Source organism: Truncatella angustata (genome assembly GCF_020726525.1).
Source record: "Truncatella angustata strain MPI-SDFR-AT-0073 chromosome Unknown BKA67scaffold_4, whole genome shotgun sequence".
NCBI lineage: Eukaryota > Fungi > Ascomycota > Sordariomycetes > Amphisphaeriales > Sporocadaceae > Truncatella > Truncatella angustata.
Genome location: NW_025763384.1, coordinates 1,358,074 through 1,384,659, shown reverse-complemented (window position 1 = coordinate 1,384,659; position 26,586 = coordinate 1,358,074). Strand labels below are relative to the sequence as shown.

Here is a 26,586-nt window from a genome sequence, read left to right as displayed (position 1 = left end):
CTTTGATAGACTCGATTCCTGGGATTATGGTTGCTTAGTATGTCTGATTTCAAATTCAGAAAGAGATGATTTGAGTGTCTCTTACATGCCAGAATCAAAATTTTGAGCTGGTAAAGTCCGTGGGTTAATACTCCTCTTGCTGTCATCACCCACATCCCGCATCCGCGGGCTCCACCAGTGACCCCAGTCCAAAGTGGTCTCATCAAAACCATCCTATTAAAGTCCTCGTTCACTATTCAATACTTTCGTATTATGAAAAGAACCTGGTTGATAAGCTCGCTACCATCTGCAGTCTGCTCTTCCACGAATGATCTGTCTCACGAAATCGTTCTCGTGGGAGGATTTCAATGCGACTAGATGGGACTTCTTCTTTTCTAAGCTTGATCTCGGCCATCAGAAGGAACAGAGTTCAATGCCTGCGAAAAGCGCAAACACCTGGTGGAATTAAAAGTTTGGACAAATTTGTCCAAAGACTTTAAAGTTGTGTACCAGCAGCATGAGTTGTCTTTCGGCTGACGCATAACCTTGTACAGTCCACCAAAACAATGGGATGCCTCGCAAAGTCCTGCTGACAAAGACATGCACCAGAAAGCGTTTACGCTCGCTGATTCCCACGTTGAACTGATCTAGGTTTAAGTAAGGAGTCGACAGCTCTCAGGGTGTGGGATTGTTTCCGGAAAGGAACGCCCCTAGGAGCCGGGAGTCCACTCTGGACTTTCCCATCTGAAGATGAATCCAAAAATCCTGCAAGAATATTAATGACACATCCACAGGTTATCCATGGTTGGCCCAAAGTAAATCAAGGTCTCCGCCGGCCCGAACAGTCAGGTATGAACTCGTCCGCCGGTTGGCTCGGAAATAGCATGCCTCGCCTCGACCATTCTGCGCAGCCTATATTATGACATGGGCCGCGCGTTACAAACTCGCCGCTTCAACATGCCCTTGCATGGTATATTGAACTAGCCTTGGCATGCTGCGCTCAAGATTGCCGGCAAAGTGGCACAAGAGCGATGGCACGCATTTTCTTTGTGTAGTTTCAGGCGGATCTCCGCATATCTCTTGCTTAGACTCTCTTCGCTTAAAGGTCTGCGTTGAATTTATTGTGGAATTAACTTGTGGTCTAAGCCGTCAGCCGCGATTGTTATGTGTAAGAAAGACATGAACAACGGCAAACCAGTGTGGCTAGAAATGTGGACGTCGAGAGTGAGAAATTTGCTAGGTTCTCCGTTGTGCCTCAATGAAACACCGGTGATATCGGACCATACTCTGCGCGGTGCCCAGGCATGGTTGCTTTGCCTCCTAGACGGCGGCCTGCTGCAAAAGATTTTGTTAGCTGCCAAGAACTTGGTTGATCGAGAGAGGATGCATGGTCATTGTGTAAGCACATCAGTCACATACGAGGATAGATAGTGAGCGCCGAAGAATATTTTATGTGGGATCTTGGCAGGAGAAATAAAATCGAGGTCGCAAGAAAAGCTTGAACTGCTCACTATTGATTGTCATTATCCGTAATGACGTCCGCGGGTGATATCGCCTCTAGAGGTCAAACAAAGGCCTTCTAATGAGCGAATGGTCTTTGGAGTTGTGGGTTTTCTGACATCTCTGTCTCTGATCGCCGTAGCGTTGCGACTCTACGTTCGTCATGTGATTCTAAAGACTGAAGGATTAGATGACTGGTTTATTATTATTGCAATGGCAGGTCCAAACTCGTCGGTCCGATCTACCATTTACATCAGAGTTGGGAGTAAATTGACCAATATGAACCACCAGCTTGCAGGTATTGATGGCCTAGTGGGTTTCGTTGGAGGCTCTCGAAATGGATTGGGTCACCATATCGACGATATTGGTATTCCAGAGGAAATGGAGAAGAAGACTAAATGGACATACATCCTGATGATTCATTTCATTACTGGTATCAGTGGTCAAACTCTCTATTTCTTGTTTTCTTCTTCCACTTGTTGAGGGCAAGTGGTATAAGCTCTTCCTAATAGCCATAATGGGTGAGTACTTTGAAACATCAATCATTGTAACTAGGCCGCGTCCGAAACATTTGTCTAGATAATGACTTCGAACAGTCTTTATCGTATTGATAAATATTGCATGCGACGGTCCGATGATAGTTGAATGCATCTCAGTCTCCGCCATTTGGAAATTTGAACGACCCCCATCCGCCAAATGTATCTCACAAGATGCATCCAACAAAATTGGAATTCTCAACGGTAGTAAGTCAATAGTCATATTGCGTTCTTACACAACACCTTACTCAAAAGGTGTCAATGTTTTCACAGATTTTGTTCTGGTCATTCTCCCCATTCATACTGTTATGAAGTTGCAAATGAACATGAAGAAAAAGATTGCCTTAGTCTGCATCCTCAGTTTAGGTCTGTTGTAAGTAGAACCCAATTACTACGTGATGCACATACTGATTCTTACAAACGCCTGTATCATTGCCACTGTCCAGGTAGCCGTAGGCGTCAAGTTCTTCACAGCCGAAAATCAAGATTATACATGGTAGGAATATGTTCTTCGTGAAATCTAAAACTTCTTACTACTGGCTTCTGTTAAATACAGGGACTGTGTCGCATTCATACTTAACGCGTAGGCTTGCCCATTTATCCCGCAATATACCTGTACTGATCGTGCTGCAGTGTTGAGCTCCATATTGGCATCATTTGCGCATGTCTACCTTCATTTCGGCCCTTGTTTTCCAAGATGTCAGGTAGCACAACAGATTATGCCTCCGACGATCGCCATACATCTCGCTACGGCCGACGGATCGACACTATGCATTCGACTCGAAACGGATACCAAAGACAAGACGATACTCCCATAGATAATTTGAGACCGTGGTACAAGCGTGAAGCATACAAAATTCCAATTATCACTTCAACAGGCTATGACACAGGGGACACAAGCAGCGAAGATGGAATACTAACATCCAAAGGGCATATCTTCGTGAGGAAGAAAATCTCGATATCAGAGGGAAATTTCCTCGGGGGTTGGAGGCAAAATGTATATGGCAGAAGAGATATAGAGAGGCGGTAACGAACACGACGAACGAACTATGCAGCCAATACATGGTAAACGTTATACATGCCTCGTATCGTACAAAAACAAATGTGACTCCCAAACGCCAAGTCATGATTCAGATCTCGTCGGCTCCAAGCTTTATTGCCCGGGCTTCTTGCTCTCGGCTCCCTCCTTTTGCATGCCCTCGCATCCGGTCAAATTGCCGGCGACCTGCTCAACCGTGCCATAGCCTTGTGCTGAGGCATCACGGTTCTCGCCAGCTGCTTTCATGATACCAGCAGCATGGGCTTTGGTCTGCTCTCCAGAGCTCTGCCAAGGGGCTGAGCCTGTCACGCTACCGATCGTTGACTTGATGGAAAGTTAACATTGAGCATCTGAATGGGAGAGCTTAGACTCGTGTACCTCAACCACGCCCTTTACGTACTCGGCGTGTCCAGCAACAAGGCCAGGCTGTTGGTTCTGGTTGTTCTGAGACGACATGGTGAATGTGGAGTTGTTCGGAGGATTACAGCTGTAAATTGCTTTGCAGGAAAATGGCCTAATAGACAAAATTGGATACCTCTAAGGAAACGTTTATATGCCTGTCTTTGTCGCCCCAATGCAATTGCATAAAATCATGACGTAGAGTATGATGACGTCATGAATATGTCCTGTAACCATATACTGCAACGGGGTGTCGTCTGACATTAGGTTCAGAGCGCCCTCATAAGTGACCGTGCAAACTAGGGAAAGCTCGGTAGCGACCCGCATGTTCGATATCTCGGCTCATTTAGTATACCTCGATACATACTTTTGAAACCGTTCGATCAACCAATCCTTGTTAAAGTGCTGGGGAGCGAGAAAGAGTATTCCCTCGATCCCATGTTAGTTAGTCCCTTAGGTATGTCCGAACTTAGCCCGCGGTCAATGATGTAAGTACGGGGCTTTGCCAGTGTAACTCTAAGAGGAGGAAGAGGATCTAGAGAAATCTTAGTAGCCTCGGTAGTTCACATGAAGCAAGTATATTGTTTCCATCTCCCTCGCTCATTGATGTTAACAACTCGTATATCGAACAAACTCTACAAGCATTTTGTAAACAACATTTAACAATGGCTTCCCAAATCGGTCTAAACTACCCGGTGCTAGCACCTCTATTACGTATGTGATGTGATTTTCTAGTTCCGCTCAACCCTGTACTAATCGTTTATTTCTGTAGCGGTCACTGGCAGTTTTGCCGTTCCGTTCGCCGGCTACTTCTCCCTCCTCAGCCTGCGCGTCGTTCAGAGCCGACTCCAAGACAAGCACTACATTGGCGACAACTCGTCCGCAACCGGTGACTTGGACAACGAGCTCTACGTAAACTCGCGCGCCCACACCAACTTCGTCGAGAACGTGCCATTGGCCTTCGTACTTGCTGCCGTCGCCGAGTTGAATGGCGGAAACCGCAAGATTCTGACAGGTGCACTCAGCGTGCTGTTGACCTTGCGCATCTTACACACTGAGCTCGGCATCTTGAAGCCTCAGGCCATGGGTCGGGGAAGACCAATCGGTTACTTCGGCACCATCGGCACTATTCTGGGTCTTGCCGGGTATGCAGCATTCCTGGTGAAGGACTCATGGCTTCAACTTTTCTGAGAGAGGAAGTATGCAGGTGAAGATATCGAGATTTGTAAATACCACCTTGTGAGCTAATTACTGGCCACAAATACTCAAACCAAATTGTAATCAGCAATTGGAGCGATCATTGCAAGATGCAGCCAAGATCTCAAAGGTCATCTTGAGCCAGCAGAGTCAAGTTGTGAATACGGGGTCAGTGCAAATGGTTCTGCACTGGAGCGTCGTCAGATGAAGAGTAGAAACTAGGACTAGGTTAACTTAGTTTATGAAGTTACTTGTAAGTAAGTGTGTTGCGGTACTGACCAGGTACAGTACGCATGTGTCAACTACAGAAGGCCTTAACCTAGTTTCAATTAGTGCATGGATGAGTCCGCACAGCGTATCATGCCGCGAAGCTGCCGCTGGCGTTAGCGGCCGCCCTTGTAGCTTCTACCTGCCAACCCGCTAAATTTTGGTTTGCGCGCGCGGCTCTCGACGCAGTGTTGAGCTTCGTCCGAGTGTCCCACCGCCAAACCCACATTGTGCCGTTAACCATGTCTACGGAGCCTTTAATAGACGAAGAGTACGCTTCCGAAGACGACTCGGATTTTGCGCCCGATGAAACAGCAGCCGGAGCCGATGGAATAGGGGCTTCAGACTCAGAGGATGAGGGCGAACCCTCGGCCGTGGCAACTGCCAAGCGGAAACGCGCCAACGAACCCGCCGGGGACGAAGGATATGAGAACTCCGGAGACGAGGCGATAATATCGAAAGGCAAGAGGCGACAAAAGAAAAAACACAAGGGCAAGGATGGAGATGGTGTCGGTGAAGATGACGAGGGTGGCGAGGGAGGTCTCGTCAAGACGAGGAGTATGCGCGCGAACGAGAAGGCAGAGCGCAAAGCCGCTGCTGTGGCCGGGCCTGTCACTGTCGACGTGGACGATCTGTGGACAAAGATGATGGCTGGTCCAATCGTACCTTCGAAGGCGACCGCAGAGACGAAAACCGCGCCCCAGACAACCGAGGTGGGAGATGCCGGACGGGAGACTGAGGACGTACTGTCAGATCAGGTCCCCGAGAAAGAAGCCCCAGGCATGATCAAAATCAAGCGTACGTACAACTTCGCTGGCAAGGTGCACACCGAGGAAAAGTTGGTGTCGCGCGACTCAGCAGAGGCCAAAGTGTACCTTGCCTCGCTCGGAGACAAAGCAGAAGATGCCCTTGAGACTGAGGAAGAACCTGCAAAGCGACAACCACGTAAAGCGTTTCGCTCAATATTCGAGCCAGTTTCAGAAGGATTGACTCAGCGTACGGACCTGAATTTGGGCGTAACCGTCCGTCTGCAGATGCGCGAGCAAGCCAAGGCAAAGAAGTTGAACGTCGTGGAGAAGAGTCGCATGGACTGGGCCGGCTTTGTTGACAAGGAGGGCATCCAAGATGAGCTTAAGCTGGCCGGAAAGTCGAAACAGTCTTTCGCTTCGAGGCAGGATTTCTTGGCCAGGGTGGAAGCCAAGCGAGACGACGATGCGCGAAGGGCCAGAATGGCTGGTCGCGCATAGATAAGGATGGATCATTCAACGAAGCTTACTCTTGTACTATATGCATCGCATCTTGGTACGCGGTTGATCGGCGTTTGTCGTTCTGGTTCTAAGGCGTTCAGGTCGCACATTCAGAAGGCCTATCCGGATATAGAGGTTGATAATTATCATGTCAAAAGAGGCTGCGTGAGGTTTCAGAGCTACAGAGCAATTTTAGCTTTAAATATCATTAAAACAGGCCTCAAGGTTCTTGGATTTGGTTCGAACTACATATTGAGCAGGGCCATTTCTAGCTATGCATTTCACATCAGGTTATTACAACGTTCTCCCAACTCACTCATTCACGCCAGCCGATCAGACAGTGGCGCCTGCAGGCTCGCCTTCCACTGTCAGCGCTGTGGCTTCTTCGGTCTTAGCCGACTGTAAAGAGATGGTGACTTCCGGGTCACGGGTGTAGATTCGTAGCCCAATAACGGCGACGGCATTCCATGGGTTTGTGGGCGCATCATCGTCGTCATCCGGCTCCTTCTCGGACTCGGAACCAGAATCTTCATCATCGTCCTCATCCTTGGCATCACCATCCTTTGTCTCTCCTAATTTGGAAACCTCTTCCGTAGTTTCTGAATCATTCAACTTGCCCTCAGCAAGTGCTGAGGCAGATGGGTCACTTGGAAGTGCTTGAACCGAACTGCCTTGCTCAGATGACGTCGGCCCATCATTTTTGGTCACAACAGGTGTCGATAATGCAGCAGACGGTCCGGCTGCGAGTGTAGGGTCCTGCTTAGACTCGGTAGCGGATTTTGGCTCGTCAACAGGCTTTTCGGTTGTGGTTGTGTTCTCAATGGTTGACTTTGAACCTTGCTTCAAATCCGTTGGCTTGGCATCGGTCTTACCATTTTGATCCTTCTTCGATTCGGTCGACTTCTTCTCAGCATTGGCGATTTCTTTCATGGCATCCGCAGCTTTCTCCATGGCATCAGCTGCTTTAGAAATAGCTTTTGACTTTTTGCGCTTCTCTTTAAGCTTCCGCTTCTTCTCATCTTTCTTCTTCTTCTCTTCGGCCTTCTTGGCTTCAAGAAGCTCATCTTCGTCGGGAACACCACCTTTTGCATGGGCAAGGTCGTATGCCATCTTTTTTGGGTTAATGCCTATCTATCGAAGCAAAACACAAGATCAGAAGTACTTACACCAACTTGTCGAAGTTTCTGGGGGTTCTTCTCAGCGTGTTCCCTCACAACATCCTCTACCGGCTTGGAACCATCTTTGCGAGTAGCAGTAATTTTTGGAAGTACTTCGTATTTGCCGGGTTCGAGGTGAATCTCGCAAGATACAGAACGACCTTTCCACAATTTGACAGGCCGGACGCGGCAAATATGCTCAGTAGCCGATGCCCCTATTTCGCGGAGAAGGAAGTGCAACTCAAAGAGGTATTCACCTTCGAAGCCTCTGAAATAGCGATCGTCGAGCTTAAAAAAAAATCAATCTGCTGATTACCTGTCAAAGAATCTTGCGGCTTACCTGCGTCAAAACTATAACCACGAGTCCAGCCTCGTTGACTTCTACCTGGAATTTAGTCTGAAGATAGCCAGTGACCCAGGAGATGTTGGCGCTTGTCCACTGCTGGACGATCGTCCATTTCTCATCGAAAAGACGTGTACGGTGAATGTACATGAAATTATCGAGCATGTCTTTGAATGACATCCAAAAGACACCGTCGTCTCCGAATGTGTGGCCAACTTTCTTCAACCAGTATGGCGTCCATTCTTTCGAGCCATCAGACCAAGGGCCGTTCCATTCACCAATACCGTTCCAGCCGCGCTCACCCCAAGGGTTTCTGATTTAGCGTGTTAGACAAGAAAAATAAAATTCAACAAGCACAGAACCAAATAAGACGTCGAAATTTACCTAATCTGCACGAGGCGCACCTTGTTGCCTTCCTCGTCCACTTCCTCCCTTGCTTGGAGTATGCTGTAGGCGTGCCCCAGAGCCAAGCCACTGCGCGTCCAGTCCCAACCTTGGCCCATAGCAGCAAGTGCGAAAACGTATTCGCCGTCACTGTTGGCGAGTTCTTTCCATAGCTTGTCCTTACTCAGCACTCGATTGGACTCAACCGTGGACGTGACACCACCCGTCATGTCCTCAACAGCCTCACCAGGCCATCCGCCATAAATTGCTTCGTAGTCACCATGAATTTTAGCGTATGCCTTCTCAAGAAGAGGCAGCCATGTCTCATTTTCGTCCTCACAATGAGCAAAGTATAATGCTTCAGAACCTGTCTGCTTCTCTTTGCGATGTCGCCGCGCCCGTTTGCCGGTTGCGTCGTAGACGTCTCCGTAATAGTCGAAGTCTGTTTCTTTCAGGTAAAGGTTGTCATCAACAACAGTAGATATCCATTCGCCGTCTCGCTGGAATACGAAGCCGTACACTCCACACTCCTCGTCGCGAGCGACACACACTCTTTCCATAATATCCTTTCGGTGCGCGATCGTAGCCACTGCTGCCAGCCACCAACAGTCTCCATGACTGCCCTGCTTGATATCAGAGCTGGAGTAACCGTTGACAGTGAACTGCGGAGATTCAAAGATCCAGTCCACGCGATGTACAGCACCTGTGTTTGCCCAGCCACCTCCGCCCACGCCAAAGGACAAGCCTTGGCCTCCATCACTACCAATGATGCGGCCCAGGGCATTGGCATCCATGGGGATCCTTCCACTGCCCCCTAGAACTTGGCTCTGAGCCAGAGTCTCAAGACTGTTCTTCACTTCCCACGCACTGACAGGTGGTTGAGATTCTGGGGAAGACTCAATGCCGCCACCTTCGGTGACGAGACCATTCAAACAATTATTTTCGTCATCGTGCTCAATATCGAAGTCCGGATCTGTAAACTTTTCATTGGTGCGATGACATTCTCGCACAATGCGCTTGACCTTCTCACGGCACTCCTTGGCCGCTGCCTCATAGCTTTCAGCGGCATTGCGGGACGATCTGGCGCCGGCGGGGTAGTTTGGAGGCAGGATAGCCTGGTAGAGGCTTCTTGGGAAGATAGAAGTAACTTTCCCAGGTTTCTTGGTATGAAACTTGTCCCAGAATTCAGAGAGAACTTCCTGAGGCGTCTTCTTGCCTCTTTTGGGTGTAGTGAGGGGGAGGGTGGGGATTGTAGGCTGGGGCGGGTCTCCCAAGACACTCATTTCGGGCGGCAATTACAGTAGAGGTATAGAATTCCAACGTATTAAGTGGTAGCTTTTTTAGAAACTTTATAGACTTCTTACTACACCACTACTTGCAACAATTTTGGAAAGACAAACATGAATTCAAGATACCGTTGGATTCATAAGTTTCAGTCCTACTTATGGAATTCATTGTGAGAGCCTCGTCTTGTTAGAGCAGCCATCTTTCTTAATTATTTCATGGAACTTTTGGCCCCCGTCATACTCTCAAGGGCCCTGTCGTACCAGTGTCCAATGACAGTGACGAACCATCCAATTACCCGCTGGTCATTAGCGGCTTTTGGTATAGTAACGGCCTCAGCCGCTCGAGTATGAGATTGCTGTCAAAAGATCATTGGTGTAGAGAGTTGAAGGATCACAAGCTTGTCAGCCGAAACCATGCCTACTAAACAGTTGTGCTTACGTTCTACCGAAACGACATTGGCTTCACCAAACATAGGTCGTAGGCATGCAGTCATCGTCACATCGCTTGCCGTGAAGCTGAATTCTCTATAGTTGTTAACTGGATATTGGTCTGTAAAATTTGCGTAAAGCTTTAATCGTAAGTTAAGTGGGTATGACTAGTTTGAAGGTTCTTATCTTTGATTAAAAAAGAAGTTTGGCTAGCAGCGCTAGCACAATACAATTTGTTGTCAGCATAGTTTACTTCCTTTTTGCTTCTGTCAGAGTCTGACGGTGGCTGCAACGGAGTCTATACTGATGGCAACTGCCCTGAGCGAGAGATAGGCTCTATTCAGATTACAAAGAATCATATTCCCTCTTGCATTCTGGGTGCAGAACTTTAATAATAGAGATATTATCACAAAATCCCGGCGGTGAATCACAATAGCATCATTAGTAGTTAGTTCGCTATGTCACTTGCATAGTATCTCTCGTGGAACTTCAAACATTAACTGCTTGTACATTGTTCGTGGTGCATACCGCTCAATGGTGGTGCCTAGTCACAGAAACCCTGGCCAGTGCATCAGAGTGATTTGAATCATCAGGAGGCCCTACAATCACTCCTAGAAGGATGTATAAAACTACAAAACAATATTTCATGACTGGTTCTTGTTACGTCAGATAACTGAAACAGAAAAAACAAGACTACACGGCTAAACACACTCTAGTTCGATCTGTAGTCATGTCACACGCACAACACCCACATATTAAGCCCAGTAGAGAAGATGACCAGCATAGACCGAAAGAAAAAAGGCGAGGAACGTCTGTGCTTGCCAAGGTTCTGCTGTGCCTCAAAGGTCAACCCATTCGGTAATACCGCCAAGATAATCGGGACGAAGATTTTCAAGTTAACAGACCCACAGGACAACAATAGTAAGTATAATACAGTGACAGCGGGTTCTCATATCAGATAAACACCCAACATAAAAGATTCGGTGAGTCAACCGGCCTCTTTTGCATGGAGTGCCAGCTAAACAAAAATGAAGATTCTAATCATGTTATGCCCCTATATGCATTGGAGAAAAGCCCTGTTGTTTTGAGAATAAACATTAGTATTGTTAGTTATTCAAATTGTGCTTGATATTCGATAGTGAATTTATATATATATATATATTTATTAATGAGACACTTTTCGCTGAGAAGTATGCTACATTACCTGCTCCCTAGCACTTGACCTGTAGCAACATCATTGTTCGGATTGCCTCCGAGCACTCCGCCTGTAGGAGCACCATCATCCGACAGCTCGGTTCCAGCCTCCTTTCTAATTCTAGCCATTTCCTCAGGTGGAGGAGCTATCCATTTGGCCGACGCACGAGGGTTAATATGCTCGACATACATAGTGTCGATTTCTTCTAGAGTCCGTCCCTGTCCCTCGATGACGAAGAAATAAACCAAGGCTCCGCCTACAAGGTTGCAGGCCGCAAAGACGTAACCATATCGGAAATCGATGGCTGAAGTAATGAAGGGGGTAAAGAAGGCGATAAGGAAGTTCCAAAGCCAGTTGCTGGCAGTAGCCAACGCCATAGCCTTGGCACGGTATCGCGATGGGTAAATCTCAGCGATCAGCGTCCAGACCATTGGGCCCCAGGTCGTCGCATAACCTAAGATAAATAGGCAGGCGAACACGATTAGAACAATGCCGGCAGTGGGAGTGTTGCTTGGTGTCTCAAGATCGAGAAGAAAATGTCCAACGGATGCGAAAATCAAGAAACAAATAAACATCCAAATACTGCCAGTAATCAAAGACTTTCGACGACCATAATGCTCAACGATGTATAGACCGATAAACGTGACACCAAAGTTGATCGCGTTTAAGATCATTTGTGTTACAAAAGAGCTAATTTGTACAGAGTTAAAGATGGTCTGCAATGTGTTAGTGTTGTATTATAACTCAGCAGAGGATTGGAAATGAACCTACCGTTCCATAGTAGAAGAAGTAATTAGCACCAGTAAGTTGCTGGAACATCTGGAGCAACATGCCAAGAGCGATACGGTAAGCCATGCGTGGTGCCTTGAATGTTGCGATCAACTGCTTGATGGGTCCTCCCTCAACGATAGTCTCCTCGCGCAATTTGCTCGCAATTTCGTCCATCTGGACATGAATTGCATAGTGGTTTCCTGGGGCGCCGTAGACCCTCATGAGAGTCTTCTTCGCCTCTTCAATCCTGCCCCGTCTGAAATCGAATCGAGGAGTTTCGCTGAACGCTAACATTCCAACACCAAGAATAATAGTCCAAAGCCACCCCAAGCCAATGACTATACGCCACGAGGCCGAACTATTTGTCTGATGTGTATAGGTACCGTAGTTGAAGCAAGCAGCTAGAAAAATACCCATTGTAATGAAAAGTTGGTAAGCGCAGACGAGAGCACCACGAATCCAGGGAGGAGCGGTCTCAGCTTGGTACATCGGCACCAAAAGACTGAGTGCACCAACACCAAAACCAGCGACTAATCTGCCCACCATGATTTGCTCCCAAGCATTCACGGCAGCAACTTGGATCACAAAGCCAATAGACACCACGAAACACCAGATGATGATGGACCAGCGCCGTCCAATCCTGTCAGATATGGGAGCTGCTACAAGTGCACCTAACAATGTACCTATTGATAGCAGACCAACGATGAGACCCGATCTGACGTTGCTGAAGCCGTAGGATCCATCAGCTTGGAGTTCTCCAAAACGCCGCAGGAAATCAGGCATTTCTAGGAACCCGGAAATTTGACCAGTGTCATACCTACTCTCAGGTTAGTGAATATGAAGAGAGAGTAGTATCATGGTTATGACTTGCCCAAAGATAAGGCCTCCCATCGAAACCAGGGCTCCCATAGCTAGGGAGCGCCCAGTGAATCGTGGCAGAGGTGAGTAGTCAAGCCCTGCCAACGGTCCGTCTACATGTTGAGCCTGTTTCTTATGACTTGGGTCTTCTTGGCGAAAAGTAACCTGGTTGCTCATGCCCAAAGGCATGTTGGGCTAACTTTTCTTTCTTATTTCGGAATGATCCAAGTGTCAAAGCGTAAACAAAGTCTATGGTTTAAGGTTTGAGACTATTTTGAATAGCAAGCGCATATAAAGTTCCTGTATGCTAGGAAGAATGCTCCCAGAAGAGATCACGAAGCGCGGTTTGAAGCAGTTCATAAGAGGCGTTCAAAAGAGGAGGATATGGTCATGTTTTTGAGTTCCCAGCAGAGTCGTATATCAATGGCTTGTCGTCATCATCGATAACACATAATGCAGGATACAGATCCATTGGCTTCGGATGACGGTCAAGCTAAAAACCACCTTGGCATCCGAGGTGCACCATTACGCCTGGCAAGCACCTTGGAAAGCCCTGAGTCTAATTCATCTTTCAATCCCAAAGCGTCCCTGACAGCGGTCCGATTCCTGTTTCAAATGCACGATTACTGCTGACTGCGGAGACGACAATCATATGGTGCATCCCGGCACTGCCGAAACGTGCTATACCCCGGAACCCGGTATGGGGTTAACGGGGAGAAATCCTCTCTTAGACGTCATTGCTCGAGCCTTAGCCCTACGTCATACCCCGGACTCCACTCCCGCAAACTCCAGCTGGAGCTCTCTCCGTGAGGAGAAATAGTCCACTCAAAAGACAAACATTCGAGACTTATCTGGAGGTATTCGGTCCTTTCCACTTCTGCTCATCGATCGACCAGAACGCGGGGGATTGCACAACTTGGGAAAAGTATTACACAATTCCCACGCCCATCGGGGTTGGTATTCACGTCCGGATGAACCGCGCGGGTAAGGGTTTGAAAATTCGTAAATAGCGATAGCGGATGATGTGCTGCGATCGACACTATTCCAGCTCTAGCAAATAGTTTCGAATAACGACAAGAGCACTTTGTAAGAATCATCTGACTTAGCCAGGCTTTTGAGGTGCGCGTTATGGTATTTTCCTGTGCAATAGAATACCTATCTAGAACTCCGTTTTGAACTGTCTTTTTTGTTTCAACTGCGCACAGTGGGTATGGATAACGTAGAGTGTATAGAGTGTAAGCAACCGGATGATTAGAGACGTACATTGAACATGGGCGTTGTGATAGTAGCAACTGTTATAAAGTCGGGAGGCACGGCGAGTTAGACGAAAATATAAATGTTAACGCGGACGCATACTGAACTGCCACCAAGTCAACAAGGTTGCATGCCAGCTCCATGATAGAGCAACAAGACCACTCTGGACGCTTATCGGACGACGTATCTATTTGAGAAGTATTGTGCGCTGTTGTGTGAAAAGAAAAGGCTAGGCTATACATATCTTATCAGACAACAAGATATGCAACCAGACTATCCAGTCGCTTTATCAGGCTCTTCCATGTTAGGATAAGTCTTTGCACTTGTTGCAGCGTAATTCTTTTCAAACCTGTTTAGCCACGTTTTCAACCAGTCCCTTTCTCTCTCGTTCACAAACTCGAACGCAATCCTAATACTATACCCACACCTGTAAGCGCCCATCAGACCCTGACCCACGTTCTCTATAGATCTCAAGATGTTGATTGCGAATTCTCTTTGCGGATAATCCCCGGGATACCGGCACTGGATCAGTGTCTCTTGTAGGATCACCATGGATGCCCAGTATCCCATGTGCACCGCACCCATCCACGGATTTTCAAACTGAAAGACAGTGGGGAAGATGGATATCTGATCCTTTGTTTGGACTTGTTTGGGCGCTGGCTCGAGTTCCAGTAATCCCGGATGCCATTCTAAGAAACTGGCGTGGACTTGATTTGCGACATCTGCGAGCAGAAGGGCCTTCTGGATGTCGACTGGGAGTCCGCGGTTGTTCGCTTCACGCAAAACATATGCATGACGCACGATACCCGGCAACTTTGCCAGAAGCTGGAAATACCGATCAATGACGTCGAGGCTATCAGGACTCATTATTGTACCAGACACGGTCCTAGTCGGCACACCTGGCTTGTGCCTCATAACGGATTGCCACGGCTCTGCAGCTAGAAAGCAGTCCTCGCCGGAGAAGAGAGAATTCATGATCTTAGTAGTAACGTCAGATTACATGATTGTCAGGCAGCTGGGCAACAAGAGGGGCTTACGATAACCGGGCGAAAAGATAAAAGCATATCACGCTCCCAATCACCAGTGTGCGCTTTGGGGCCCCTCAGCTGTATGAGTTTACCCAACCCTTTTGCATGCTTCATCCAACTATCAGGCGTCGTGGTCCCGGCAAAAAGCTGTCACAAGCATTATTACGTTACCCGAAACTAGTAGGGACTAGAGTCGCTGAAGTAAAGGCCTACCTCGTAGTAGCATAGTATCAGAGACGCTCCAAGTGTCCCGGAAGACTTCCATTCGCGTGGGTGATTCAGAGACTGCTGGAGGTACCCTAAGGCTGTACCATAAAGAGTACGCGATTGCGCCAGAACATGCTCGTCACGATGTATCTTACCTAGTAAGTGGCTAGTGAATGCAGCAACAGACATCTCCAAGACTGGAGAGTCATGCAAACAACTTGCTGCGTCGCCGATCCATGTCCCAGAAGCTAAGGCCTCGTCGTGAGGAGAAATTTCCTGCAAACTCTGTAGAAGCGTACCCGTATACTGTGTCCTAACAGGAAGCGGCGCGAAGGGAATCGTCTGGGTCCGCATCACCGCCGACTGGATTTTTTCAAGCACCGTAACCGGCTGCGGGTCCGGAAAGACTCCTGGGTGCTGACCACTGGCATCTCCATCGCCAACGAGGAGCTTATCCCCTGCTGACGCGGCGCCGGAAGCCGGATGAGGCCGTTTTACGTATGCAGTAGAGGAACTTGATAGCCGGCGCTGCTGCTGCTGTGGCTGCGGCTGTCGCCGCCCGCGTGGTCTTATTGCGTGTTTCACGGCCACAAACTTGAGGCCTCGGTCGTAACCGGGACACACAGCACCATACTTGATGCAGTTCCCACAGGCCGGACGTACCTCATCACACTTTGTCCTCCTGGACAGACATGTCTGACACCCCTTGCTTCTGGGTACACCGACCATGCCCACCGAATATTGGCTCGGCGGTGAGAAGTCCTGGTTAAATTGGGGGACTCACTGAGGCAATGTAAGGCAATTGAATGCCAAGGCTACATCGGTAATTCTAAACGCGGTCGCCGGGCTAGAGGTATTGCTTTACGTGCCTGCGGGGTCGTGAAGAGGATCGATATCGGAACGGAGTGGGCTTTTGCACGCGGCTTGGCTTTGATATTACGGTGGATCATGTGGTGCAACAGGATATTGTGGTCAGTCAAAGGTAGAGTTTACTTTTTCTTGCCGCCACATCGGCGATAGCCCTTTGAGCTCGGCTGTGCCAAGCATTTCTTTTCAGCTGAAATGCAAGCAGATCGAGCAATGCAGATGGAAAAACCCCAGTCAGTGGACCCTTACCGGTCTGATGACTCTTGGACGAAGACAGCGTGCCATTTGTATGTGTTACGAAGGACTTCTAAATGAATCAACACGTAACTGCAATCGTGAAAGGCGCAACACGTCGATATGCACATGGTTCGGGTGCCAACGTCTAAGCGGTGGAACCCGCGTGCGACTCCACTAGGTTACCATACTCCGAGTGGATAGAAGACTTCCTGTAAACTACTCAAGGCGGCGAGCGGATTACGGCGTTTTAGTTCTGACTTCGGCGTTCCAATCCAAGGCGTTGATTTAACTTCACCTTATTGAAGGGGGGAGGGAGCAGAAACTGTAATGTGAAACAATCCGCCTGCATAGTGGCCTTGGCTAACAGGAAGTCAGTTGGTAAACTCACTTTCCAAGCTCAGTATACTCTCCTCGCATTAAGACACATCTTGTACTGTCCGAGCTCGGCTGAAAATGGCTAAAAGAAATTCAGCTCCCTAATGGGTGTCGTATTGAAAGAGAGTATACTGCCGAATGATTAGATAAGCCCAGTCTATTGATCGTTCAGCAAAGCGGGAAAACTAGAACACACAGCTATGAACAATGGCGACCGCGAGACGGGCCCTACGCAGCCGCGGTAGATCTCCCGATCGTACCTGGTGCCTGATAGCATGACTCGTTTTGCCGCGTATGTCTTTGAAATGACATAAGTGCTGCGTTTGAAGTACCTAGCCGAGGCATACGACTTACTGAGACTAACGAGCCTATCTAGCTTTTGTCGTGCTTACAGGTCTTCAATAATCTGTAGCTTCGTGGTGTCAAGTCTTGTCCTACAGGGACGAGTGCGTCTGATTATGTCACAAAGGGACTTGGTCCTTGCTGGAAAAGAGCCGGCCGCTCGTGCAGGAATGGTCTCACCGGGCGCAAGCAGAGATGCACTGTGGGTGTACAGCATACACCAAACATTTTTCGGTGTCGGGCGGCAGACTCGAGCTGTTCTCTAATGGCTTCGAGGCGGTGAAGTTGTTTGGTTTCATTGGGACAAAGCACAAGGACCGATTGTTCCCAGAAGCTCCGCATGGTAACGTGTTTAGCTCAGTAAGAACAAACCCTCTTTCGCTCGTTCGCATTGACATCAGGATTCTTCGGCTATAGCATTGAAGATGAACGCGCGCCGAATCACAGAGCTCGTGGCCAATTTACTTCGCCTTTAGTTCGTGGGTTCCTGACGTGGGCTACCTCAACCCCGCTGCGTTTCTCGATGCTGCTATATTCACCCAAATTACTTGATTCTACATATCTAATCATGTCTCGGAAGGCAGTATCTTGCTCTGGCGGTTTATATTAGAAAGTGAATGGTTTCTCAAACGATACCAAAAAAAAAAAAAAAAAAAACCCCCCTCTACGGCCTAGAACAGACAATGTGAAGATTCTGAATGGCAATATCCTTGATCGCGAAAAGCAGAAAACTCTTTATTCAGCATATCATACATAATATTCCGCAAATATGGTCGAGCTTTAGCTGCCCTTTGAAGAAAGTCAATAATAGTCACGCTACACTAAGTTCTTTGTGCGATAGTAGCATCAAAAGTTAAATCCTGCTTCGTGACGTGACGTGACGGCGGGTATGGATAGGTGCTTTCCCAGATGTTGGAGTAGCAGGGATACAAAATTGTATCGTAGGCATGGCTTTTAACTTTGGGCAAAAGCTGACAACCCAACCCAACCATCGAACGCTCATGAAGTAAACACAAAGGTCAAACCCAAATGATCTCCAAGATTATCGGGAGATATCATCACACCAAGATTCGTTCCATTATGTCCATTAAGTGAATGTCTGGAAATGAACAGGGTGATTATCAGCTTTGATGCAATATGTTGAGGTTTGCATAAATTAGCACTATACTTCAGAAGATGAATCTTCAAGTTGTCAGGGGTAGCCCTGGCGGAGCGGGGATATATATTGATGGGTAATCATCTCAATTTCAGCCATTGGCCACTTTGACATACCATAGTTACCCCAAACACAATTGCTCCAATAACAGTCGCTCACAAATTTGATGTCATCCCAGATAGCATATTCAGACATGACGAGGCAGCGTTCACTATAGATAGAGATGCCTGTAAGCCAACAACAAATGAGAAAGCGAAGCCACGGGAGGTGACTTCACATGCACGATGCAACTCTGCAGAAGGAGAGGAAAAAGGAACGCGTGTGGTTAACAAGCTCATGCAGGTAGAGTTCAAAGTTCAGAAACGCGACTTACCTGCCACGTTTACTATACAGGCAGGATGGTAAATTCCGAGAGACACGAAGTTGTCACCAAACGTGGCTCTTGTCCCCCAAATCAAATTGCATATCAGCTTTCCGAACAAGGGAATCAGTCAACATAGTCGAGTCGATCGACTATGTAGTTGCTCCCTTGCCGAGCAAGTGAGCTCTTAAGACGAGGTCAGTTGCCGGCGTCGAAAGTACCGTTCGACTCCAGGGTCGGTCCAGGTTTCCGGTAACCCCTGTTCCAAGCCAGGGTATTACAACGATCGTCAAGCGACTCAAAATCCTAGGTTAAATGATTACCTTCGAAATACTGTCAGTTGTGTGAGAACATCAATGGTTAGCGAAGGATAAACCTCAACCAATAGACAGCGTACGGTGCTAGCTATAGAAAGCGGAGCAGTAAATCATCTGTGTCATCCTATTGGTGGCAGCCCGATTCTGATAGCTTGGTACTGCAATCATTCCATCTCCACGAACGTCGTCAACGACATGAACCAGCCGTTGTCGATCACTTACCGTCGTCGACGATAGAGGCATCAGATCTGCTCGCAATATAGAAAACTGGGGAGACCCTTGCGGGGTATCCGTTAACCGGAGTCAGAGAGGCGCACAACGGGATATGACATAAACAAGCAAAATGTGCATCACGATTCGACATGCAAGTCGCAGAATATTGAGATTGAGTTTGATAATGACAGCTCAGATAGCCTCACGGCTCACGATTTGGCTTGTGTTGCGCTTACACGCCCAAGCTTGGTAAAAGAGCGGTAGAGTTGCATTCGCAAAACGGGGTGCATCAACGTTACCGTACGTTAGTCAAATTTTAGTCGTTCATAATCGGCGTACGGACATGTACCTGGTTTACTAAAGACCACTCAGTAGTATACCAAGCAATTGTTGTTAGATCAGTGCCTGCGTTCACGAATAAATTCCTCGAATCGCGTTCGAAGTTCTTTCTAGAATAGCTTCGCAACGACGCATATTAGTGGCCAGGCATGCGTTACATCAGATTAGCACCTGCACATAACCTGCAGAAGCTCCGAAAGGCACCGGCGCACAGGACGAATCGAAGCGTTCGCGACTTCGTATGGCTCTTGACTATCCTGAATTGCTGCAGTAACAGGGCGAATAATGACGGGGGTCCTGGATTGTGCAGCACTGTAGCCCCTTTCAATACAAAGCTCCGAGCTTAACGTTTTTATCGCAGAGAGCAGTGTTGAATTGCTTTTCGATACTCCGTGCACAGGGTGCTAGGCACATACCTGGTGTATTTTGTCTTTCATCACTCACCAGCCTAAGCGATCGCTTAATCGACATTTCAGCGAGCCGCGTTATGGCCCGTTGTTATTAGTTGTTTGAATCGGTCGTCCACGTCAAAAATGACGAAAAATTCGGCAATCCGTCGGGCTTTTGGAAGCTTCCGAAGCCGTTTAAAAGTAATGGAGCTTGAGCTGTCGGCCAGCAAAGTCTGAAATTGGTGCCAATTGAAGTGTTTGATGGCCCAAGCAAACGTCATGGAGCTCTCTGCGCGCAGAGCTGTGCAAACCTGGGGAGGTCCATCGCTACATACATACTGTAGCAACACGAAGGTGCTGACAAGGATACATAATTGGACTTTGTTCTCAGCAATATAGGTGCCTTGCTGTCAGGTTAACATAAACCGGGGGCCGAGAAAGGTCAGGATGACGAGCTATTGTATTCCGTTACTGGGTTTGATATATGAACCAATATTTCCTTTTAAATGTTATTTTTTCCCCCTTACAAACAAATTGAAGCTCTAGGGAGTGGTACCGTAGCAGCGAAATGAAATGCATCGCAATTGATCATGCCGCCGCGTAAACCCCCTTGCTCAGTGCTTGTCTAGCGCGAGAGTGATCAATGCCTGTCGACCGCCACCGTTTCGATGTGTCCAATAGCGGACCAGCTTGAACCATACGAGTTTGTTGACATTCCACGAGTGTGTGGAAGGCCAAATGGGGGGCACATGACTGAACGAGGCATAGTACGCGGAGTGCTGCCGCGAGGACCTTGAACAAGCTTGAGACACGACGATGAGAATGAGAAGCTTGGGTTTTTAGCAAGCACCAGACTGCAAAAGACAAAGTCGCGGTACCTGAGCCAAACTGCATTGCATACATGGTGCCAGACGCGATGTTCCCTGCAGCTGGTGATGGCTCTGGCCAATCTGGCGGTGCCGTTGTTGTTGCCGCTTGACTGCTATCTCCAGTGATCTGATGAAGCCTAAGCAGCTACGAGTTAGCGCGTTCAGGAGCCTCTAGGCAACTGGCAAGGGCCCCAGCAGGCGCAGTGGGACGCTAGGCGTGCTAGGAGATAGCGGCTCTCTTTTGGTGCCCCCAGAACGGCTGTGGATCGTGTCCTACTGTGTGTGCTAATCCCTCCCAAGACTGAGTGTGGATGCTCCATTTCGATTTCCACGGGTCCTGGGTCCTCCTCTCGTGCTCCCATTGGGGTTTTTTGGAGGAAGCCAGGCCTCATGCCATGATCCGCAATCTGTATGGAGTAAGGGTGAGTTAGGTAGATTCAAGTCAAGTCAAGTCAATTCTCTCGCGTGCACCACTCGATTATCGACGAGACCTTTGACCTCTGCCTTCTCATCCTCTTCCAGAAAATCACTTTTGACTTTACTTTATTAGATTGACACTTTTGGAAATTCTTCTCCTACCAGTTGCCGTCATCGTCACTATCGTTTTCTCAGCCCTTTCCCTTTTCCCTTTCCTGTCTTCGATTGCCCTTGTTTCTTAAGTTAGTACCAGTACATACCCTCGCGGCTCCCCCTTCCTTTAATTCTCCAGGCTGTTGGACGTTTCGAAGGGCCCGCTCCCTTTTTTTATTATTATTATTATTTCCACAGCAGCTCCTTAGGGGACCCCTTCCGTTGAGCAGTAGCAGTAGCAGTAGCAGAGGCAGAAGCAGAGGCAGAGCAGAGCACAGCACAGCAGACCAGCAGCTCTCTATCTATCTACTCCCTACTCCACGCCTTTCCCCCCTTTCCATTTGTTGCTTGAGTCCCGTTGGGTGTTCTTGTCTCAGACCTTTTTTTTCTCTCCCTCCCTCTCTCTCTACAACACCATTCCGAGACGGCAATACATCAATCAGAAAAGCCAAAAACACCATAATCTTGTTTTTCTTTCCATCCAAAAAAAGAAAACGAGAAAAGCTCGGACGGCAGTTGTTCGCTCAACTTTGCCTCCCATGTCACTCTAGGCAAAACTCCACCATCGTTCAGTGTGTCCCTTCGTGACACCTGAATTATCCCGACCCCGAACCTCGAATCTTTTCCCTCGTCCGCCCAGTACAGTCCATTCCTTGGTCGTCGTGAGAAACACTCGACGCTCCATCCGAAAGACAGGTCATCTACGGTAGCAGTAGAGGCTTCCGTGCCAAAAGTCCGCCATTCGTTTTTCACCCCTTCCGGTCGCAGGCGTCCTTCGATTCGCAACCATCATAACAACACGATATCACCGGGTCGCTTCCCAGTAATTTCCTCTCGTCTCGCATCTCGACTCGTTCTTGGTTGAGCTTCCATCAGGCAATTAATCGAATCTGATAACAACCAAGAGATATCAGAGAGCCGTCCCAAGAAACAAGAAGAAGAAGAAAAGATAAGAAAAAGGTGTGCACTTGGTTTTCGTTGTAACATCCACGCATGATTTGGTCACACCTGAGCCTTGCATCTACATCAGTGTAGCAAACCTTGTCTTGGTGTTGCGCTGTTCTGTCTAATAATTGCTGTCATGTCTCGAGAAAACTAACACGTCTTGTTCCCAGTATCAGCCCAGACTTTCCCTCTTAGCCAATACGCGACGATCATTTTGACATATTTGGAGTCAAGTAACGCAGTTTCGGGTTTACTGAGGACGAGTTTCACATCCTTTTGGAGTGCCGGTTCTGGTACATTTCTCTGAACAAGCCCGCGGTGCACGACCATGGCTGCTGTGGTTCAATCGTTTCCTCAACAAAACGGAACAGTGACTATGCTCCAGACGAGACCAAGCTCATCATCAGGGGGAGCCATGCCGGGCCATTCGCACCCACATTCCCAATCAGGGGCCAGCCAGCAGTATGCCTCAAATTCGCAGAATCAACGGAATAACGGCTCGTACGGCTTAGGAGGCCAGACAAGCTATCGGGGCATCTCTGCTACGGGCCCAGTCCAGCCCTATGCGTTCACGTCTACTCCTGCACTTGGTAATCCTGGCCAATGGCAGCCATATGGAGCGTTGAGAACGACTTCCACTCCTAGTCTACCTACGACACAGACATTGGGCACAGGTTCCAACACAATTGCCCGACCACAATATCAGACGCATGCTTCCATGACCAATGTGCCGACTACTGCCAAGGTCGCTGTGCAAGGCATGACGCGCGACGATTCCGCGCTGCCGTCGGGCACAAGACAGCAGGGCATGTCGGCGGGCCAGCCGACGTTTGCTCAGGTTGCCAGCGGAAAAGCTGCGCCTGAAAGATACCGGCGGGCGGCGCCCCGGGTAACAGTCGCCGATTCCTCGTCCAGTTCTCAAAGTTCGACCTCGGGTGCAGGATCAGCGATGCCCTCTGGCTCCGGCATGGCGACGGTCGTTCACCTATACAACCCTCGCGCCATTGGACAAAAGATGTCACTTCCGAGGAACTCGGCAACACTACCCTCGAGGCCGCATAGTCTTTACGGCTATATGCCTGGGATGGCGGCAGACGATATGGTGATTCAGAGACAACCAACTGAGGAGGAATTGAGGAGGTTTCGCCGGCGTAGCATGCACTCAATCGATTCTTCTGAATTTACTAACCCTTTGACGCCACAAGAGTTCAAACAACAAACCGAGGCAGCTTTGCGTGGCCAAAAGTTCAACATACCCGACAAGAATACTAGAACAACTCGAGTTGTGCCTGTTCCTGCGTCATCTCTGTCACCAAATAATACGGCCGCCGCCCAGGCCCGAAATGGCAGCTCTGAAAGTCTAGTGTCAAGCAGGAGCAGCAATTCTCGACCGTCTTCGGTAAGTGCAACCGCCCAACAACTGCATTGTCCAATCAGCTCTTGGCCCTCTTTTCTCATTACTGTACTGATTGCGTTCTAGTCTGCCAATCGAAACTCGAATGCAACGGCCTCCACAACTAGCCCCGCCTCTGCGGCGAACACAGAGGAAAAGCCCAGCAGTGCTCCCAAGTTGGTCACCATTCCGCCTAGGGGCTCGTCCTCTGATGCTGCGAAGCGGGTCGTCAACCCATCGCCGTTGTCTAAGCCGGCGACCATGGCATCGGAGGAAGCAGTAAAGCCCGCCTCGGGTAGTGCCGCCATGCCGCCGCCGAGCAAGGCTCCCGGCTCATCACATGGCTCTGCCGTACCAGCGGCAACCAGCCCTGCTGCTCAGCACCTTGCCGCTCTGAACGAAAAGGGTGCCAAATCCAAGAGCAAATCCTCGCGACTTCGCCGGGCTTTCTCTTTTGGCAGCGCGGCTGATTTCAAGAAGGCTGCAGATGCGGCGGAAGGAAACAAGTCAGGCCACAATGTTTCAGGAAGGCTGCAGAAAGAACCCGATGTTGATGACTTGTTCGAACAAGAGCACGCTCGGATAGCTCAGAAGCAGGAGGCTAGTGGTCTTGGAAGCCAAATCTACTCGGGTACCAAGATCTTTGCTGGATCGACCGATAACTTGTCCATTTCTTCCACGGCGTCCTCGGCGTCTATTATGCTCCGAAAAATGGGCAAGGGCATGAAGAAGGGCGGTCGATCTCTAGTGGGCTTATTCCGGCCCAAGTCTCTCCACGGAACATCAATCGGAGAAGTCGTAGCCCCTGAAGCCAGTCAGGCAGCGGTCTCGATGATCACAGTCGAGGCAGAAAGGGAGAGAGTTAATGTCAACTCAAACGCCGATCTTACTCAGCAGCAAGGAGCATCTGGGTTCCCTCGTTTGGAAAGAAATTCCATGGATGCGATGGATGTTGTGCACACTGACAGCCTGAAGTCTGACGACTCGAATGCTCGCAAGAGCATCGTTGGAGGGGAAAGGGAACGAGCCGAAGTCCTCGGCGCCATCAGAAAAGGCATTCTCAAGAGTAAGTCTTTTTGTTTCTAGTCCCCACTATTTCGCGGCAACCCATCTGACTCGCATTCGTAGCTCGCAGCAACTCGCCCAGCCCATCTCCACAGACTGGTAAAGGTCCTGTTTTCGAACTCCCAATGATTCCCAACGTTTCCGACTCGCCATATTCTAGTGCGCCCAGCACCCCTGGCGAAGATGTATCCGGCCACAAAACCAACGGATCTGTCACGATAGGGAACGAGGACTACTTCATGTCGGCGCTGAAGCTTCGCCAGGATACCAAGAGCGCTCCAGGGACGCCTTCGGCCGGCCTGGCCAAGCGTAACGCTACCTTCAGCCCGCGTATCATATTCCATGATACATGGCCCCCCCAAGAATACGACAGAAGAGGAGAGATTGCCACTTGCAATCGTCTGACACCAATGTTGGCTCAGCAAATCAAGGAGGAATTGAATAGCTTTAAAATGGTAGGTGCCACCGAATATCCTCGGAAGCGTGGTGCACTCACTGACATGTATCTTGCAGGAGATGGAGGTACACGAAACGTCGAAGATTTATACGCACTTTTTCTGATGACAAGCATTTCAAGCGCAAATCTTACTCAGCCTACTCATTTCCGACTACAGCATTGTTATCTGTCAATTTTGTGTTTCGGCTATTCTTTTCTATGGCGTTGGACCAGGTCAGCATAGTAAGGTGTCAAGGGCGTTTTCATTCGTTTTTACGCACAAACCCATCTCAATAAATGGATGCTGGTCGATCTCAGCGTGCCATTCACTTTTACACCAATCCCTCGACACCTTCGAAAGACGTCGAATGACCGTCTTGCTGGGTCAACACGCAATGATGGGCGGACTAGGCTTCTCATTTCGGCTTCGTCGTCCGGACGGATGGTGTCATTATCTAATTGCAACCTTTGCCTTGAGCACATGCGTCCGACGCCTCTCAAGAAGGAGGGGCTTTTGCAGAGCGTATGGCGGCTCATGAGGGGTTTAAGTTCATGCGGTGTTGCTGGAAGCGAAGCATGCACACGCAGGCGAGCGGGACTACTAAGGTAGCCTCGCAGCCAGAAAACAGCCATTCAGGAGCTTAGAACCACGAATATCTAAACAGCAGACAAATAGAGCGAATACGTCGTTTTATGTGTTCTAGGGTTCGCATTCTATCAGTCACACCAAGACGATTAGACAGTGCAAAGCGTGGTGTATTTGTACAAGGGACAAGATGTGGTCTTTCATTTGGGCTCTTTCTGGCAGGCCGGGTAATTCTTTCCAAGACGTACGCATTCTGGGATGAAATAGCAGGGATAATACATAGCATTGAAAGAGAGGAAACTTGCACTCCGCAATCAAGCACATAAGTATCGCTGAAATTGCAATGGCTAGACTCTAGGATTGTCTACATTGTGATGCACCGGCCGCGAAACATGCTCGTGTAAATTTAACAAGCGCGCCTCCACATGGGCCTGGGACACGTCAACTACGGAGGTTCGGGAGACGGGTAGCTAAACTTCACGGTAACCAGAAAAGAGGTGAATAACCTCTGGGCCGGCGTAAGAATTTAAAAAAAAAAAAAAAGCCTGCCCTCGAAAGCTGCTTACCGAGGGTCAACGGCGCCAAGATAGGCGTGTCCATTAAGAGTACAGCGTGCAGTGCGGGTCGTCATCAGATCTCTCGAACGCTGATGCCACTTGTACCAGTACATGCCTCGCCAGATACGAGGTGTAGTCGGACGTCACCCACTGGAGAGGGGAGACGGGGAACAGTGAACACTCTTGTCATGCAACCTTGTCGGGTTACGCAATCCATCCACATGTGGGGAGGGGGGGACGTTCCTCTTGGAACAGAAGCTGTCGCTTTCGGAAAGGGAGCTGCTGATATCCTCATCACTGTTCATCCTTCTACACACTCTACGGAAGTATGTGAAATGCATCCCAGTAGCGAAAGGGCCGGCTTGCGAACTGGTGGCAATATAACAAAGCACCCAGTACAAGTAGAATGAAATGGGGGGCCCGGCCGAGCGGCAGAAAAAGGGGACCCGACCTCAAATTTCCAATGGGCCCGCCAGATTGAAAGCTTGGAAGC

At 48.8% G+C, this 26,586-nt stretch overlaps 7 protein-coding genes across 7 annotated transcripts; 3 read left to right on the top strand and 4 right to left on the bottom strand.

Moving 5' to 3' along the window:
- Nucleotides 1-3,168: 3,168 nt before the first annotated feature.
- BKA67DRAFT_658435 (uncharacterized protein) lies at nt 3,169-3,510 on the bottom strand (the record flags this gene model as incomplete). The annotated part of the gene is made up of 2 exons (XM_046107277.1): nt 3,169-3,378; nt 3,433-3,510. The coding sequence occupies 2 exons, from the start codon at nt 3,508-3,510 to the stop codon at nt 3,169-3,171; spliced, it is 288 nt and encodes a 95-aa protein (XP_045958379.1).
- Nucleotides 3,511-4,118: 608 nt separating this feature from the next.
- Nucleotides 4,119-4,644, top strand: BKA67DRAFT_658434 (MAPEG family-domain-containing protein; the record flags this gene model as incomplete). The annotated part of the gene is made up of 2 exons (XM_046107276.1): nt 4,119-4,167; nt 4,226-4,644. The coding sequence occupies 2 exons, from the start codon at nt 4,119-4,121 to the stop codon at nt 4,642-4,644; spliced, it is 468 nt and encodes a 155-aa protein (XP_045958378.1).
- A 515-nt stretch (nt 4,645-5,159) lies between these two features.
- Nucleotides 5,160-6,164, top strand: BKA67DRAFT_658433 (bucentaur or craniofacial development-domain-containing protein; the record flags this gene model as incomplete). Its single annotated transcript, XM_046107275.1, has 1 exon — nt 5,160-6,164. One exon carries the CDS (start codon nt 5,160-5,162, stop codon nt 6,162-6,164), a length of 1,005 nt encoding a protein of 334 aa, XP_045958377.1.
- A 333-nt stretch (nt 6,165-6,497) lies between these two features.
- On the bottom strand, nt 6,498-9,331 carry BKA67DRAFT_535444 (uncharacterized protein; the record flags this gene model as incomplete). The annotated part of the gene is made up of 4 exons (XM_046100016.1): nt 6,498-7,295; nt 7,331-7,609; nt 7,662-7,977; nt 8,049-9,331. 4 exons carry the CDS (start codon nt 9,329-9,331, stop codon nt 6,498-6,500), a joined length of 2,676 nt encoding a protein of 891 aa, XP_045958376.1.
- Nucleotides 9,332-10,927: 1,596 nt separating this feature from the next.
- Nucleotides 10,928-12,908, bottom strand: BKA67DRAFT_270057 (galactose permease). Its single transcript, XM_046095878.1, has 3 exons — nt 12,601-12,908; nt 11,730-12,546; nt 10,928-11,674 (listed from the first exon to the last, which is right to left on the bottom strand). Exons 1-3 carry the CDS (start codon nt 12,774-12,776, stop codon nt 10,964-10,966), a joined length of 1,704 nt encoding a protein of 567 aa, XP_045958375.1. The 5' UTR covers nt 12,777-12,908; the 3' UTR covers nt 10,928-10,963.
- Nucleotides 12,909-14,114: 1,206 nt separating this feature from the next.
- Nucleotides 14,115-15,805, bottom strand: BKA67DRAFT_658430 (uncharacterized protein; the record flags this gene model as incomplete). The annotated part of the gene is made up of 3 exons (XM_046107274.1): nt 14,115-14,819; nt 14,879-15,016; nt 15,083-15,805. The coding sequence occupies 3 exons, from the start codon at nt 15,803-15,805 to the stop codon at nt 14,115-14,117; spliced, it is 1,566 nt and encodes a 521-aa protein (XP_045958374.1).
- Nucleotides 15,806-21,898: 6,093 nt separating this feature from the next.
- BKA67DRAFT_269954 (uncharacterized protein) lies at nt 21,899-25,149 on the top strand. Its single transcript, XM_046095876.1, has 5 exons — nt 21,899-22,071; nt 22,233-23,455; nt 23,537-24,503; nt 24,578-24,969; nt 25,028-25,149. The coding sequence occupies exons 2-5, from the start codon at nt 22,385-22,387 to the stop codon at nt 25,073-25,075; spliced, it is 2,478 nt and encodes an 825-aa protein (XP_045958373.1). The 5' UTR covers nt 21,899-22,071; nt 22,233-22,384; the 3' UTR covers nt 25,076-25,149.
- The last annotated feature ends 1,437 nt before the right edge of the window (nt 25,150-26,586 follow it).